The sequence below is a fragment of the Bison bison genome, unplaced genomic scaffold, assembly GCF_000754665.1.
Source record: "Bison bison bison isolate TAMUID 2011002044 unplaced genomic scaffold, Bison_UMD1.0 scf7180017864274, whole genome shotgun sequence".
Classification (NCBI taxonomy): domain Eukaryota; kingdom Metazoa; phylum Chordata; class Mammalia; order Artiodactyla; family Bovidae; genus Bison; species Bison bison.
The window spans coordinates 3,014,636-3,014,842 of NW_011494846.1; the positions used below are offsets into that span (position 1 = coordinate 3,014,636).

General features: G+C 72.0%; 1 protein-coding gene across 1 annotated transcript in view; it reads right to left on the reverse strand.

Moving 5' to 3' along the window:
• Positions 1-207, reverse strand: part of ATXN1 (ataxin 1) — a 204,765-nt gene that overhangs the window by 17,536 nt on the left and 187,022 nt on the right. Inside the window, exon 5 of the mRNA XM_010848829.1 lies at positions 7-200. Within this exon, the coding sequence (XP_010847131.1) occupies positions 7-200 (194 nt within the window). The remainder of the gene's footprint in view (positions 1-6; positions 201-207) is intronic.

The window sequence follows — 207 nt, forward strand, 5'->3', positions numbered from 1 at the left end:
CCGTACCGGCGGCCCTTCTCCACCTCCCCGTTCAGCATCTCCTTGGCCTGCATGGCCTGCTGCAGCCGGCTGCTCTCGGCCTTCTTGGTGGCCTCACGGGTGACAAAGTGGCTGCCGGAGTCGGTGTACTGCACGACCACCTGCGGGGAGGGCCCCAGGGGGAGCGGGTGTGGGGTCATGGGCGGGGGCGTGTGCCGGGGGGCGGGG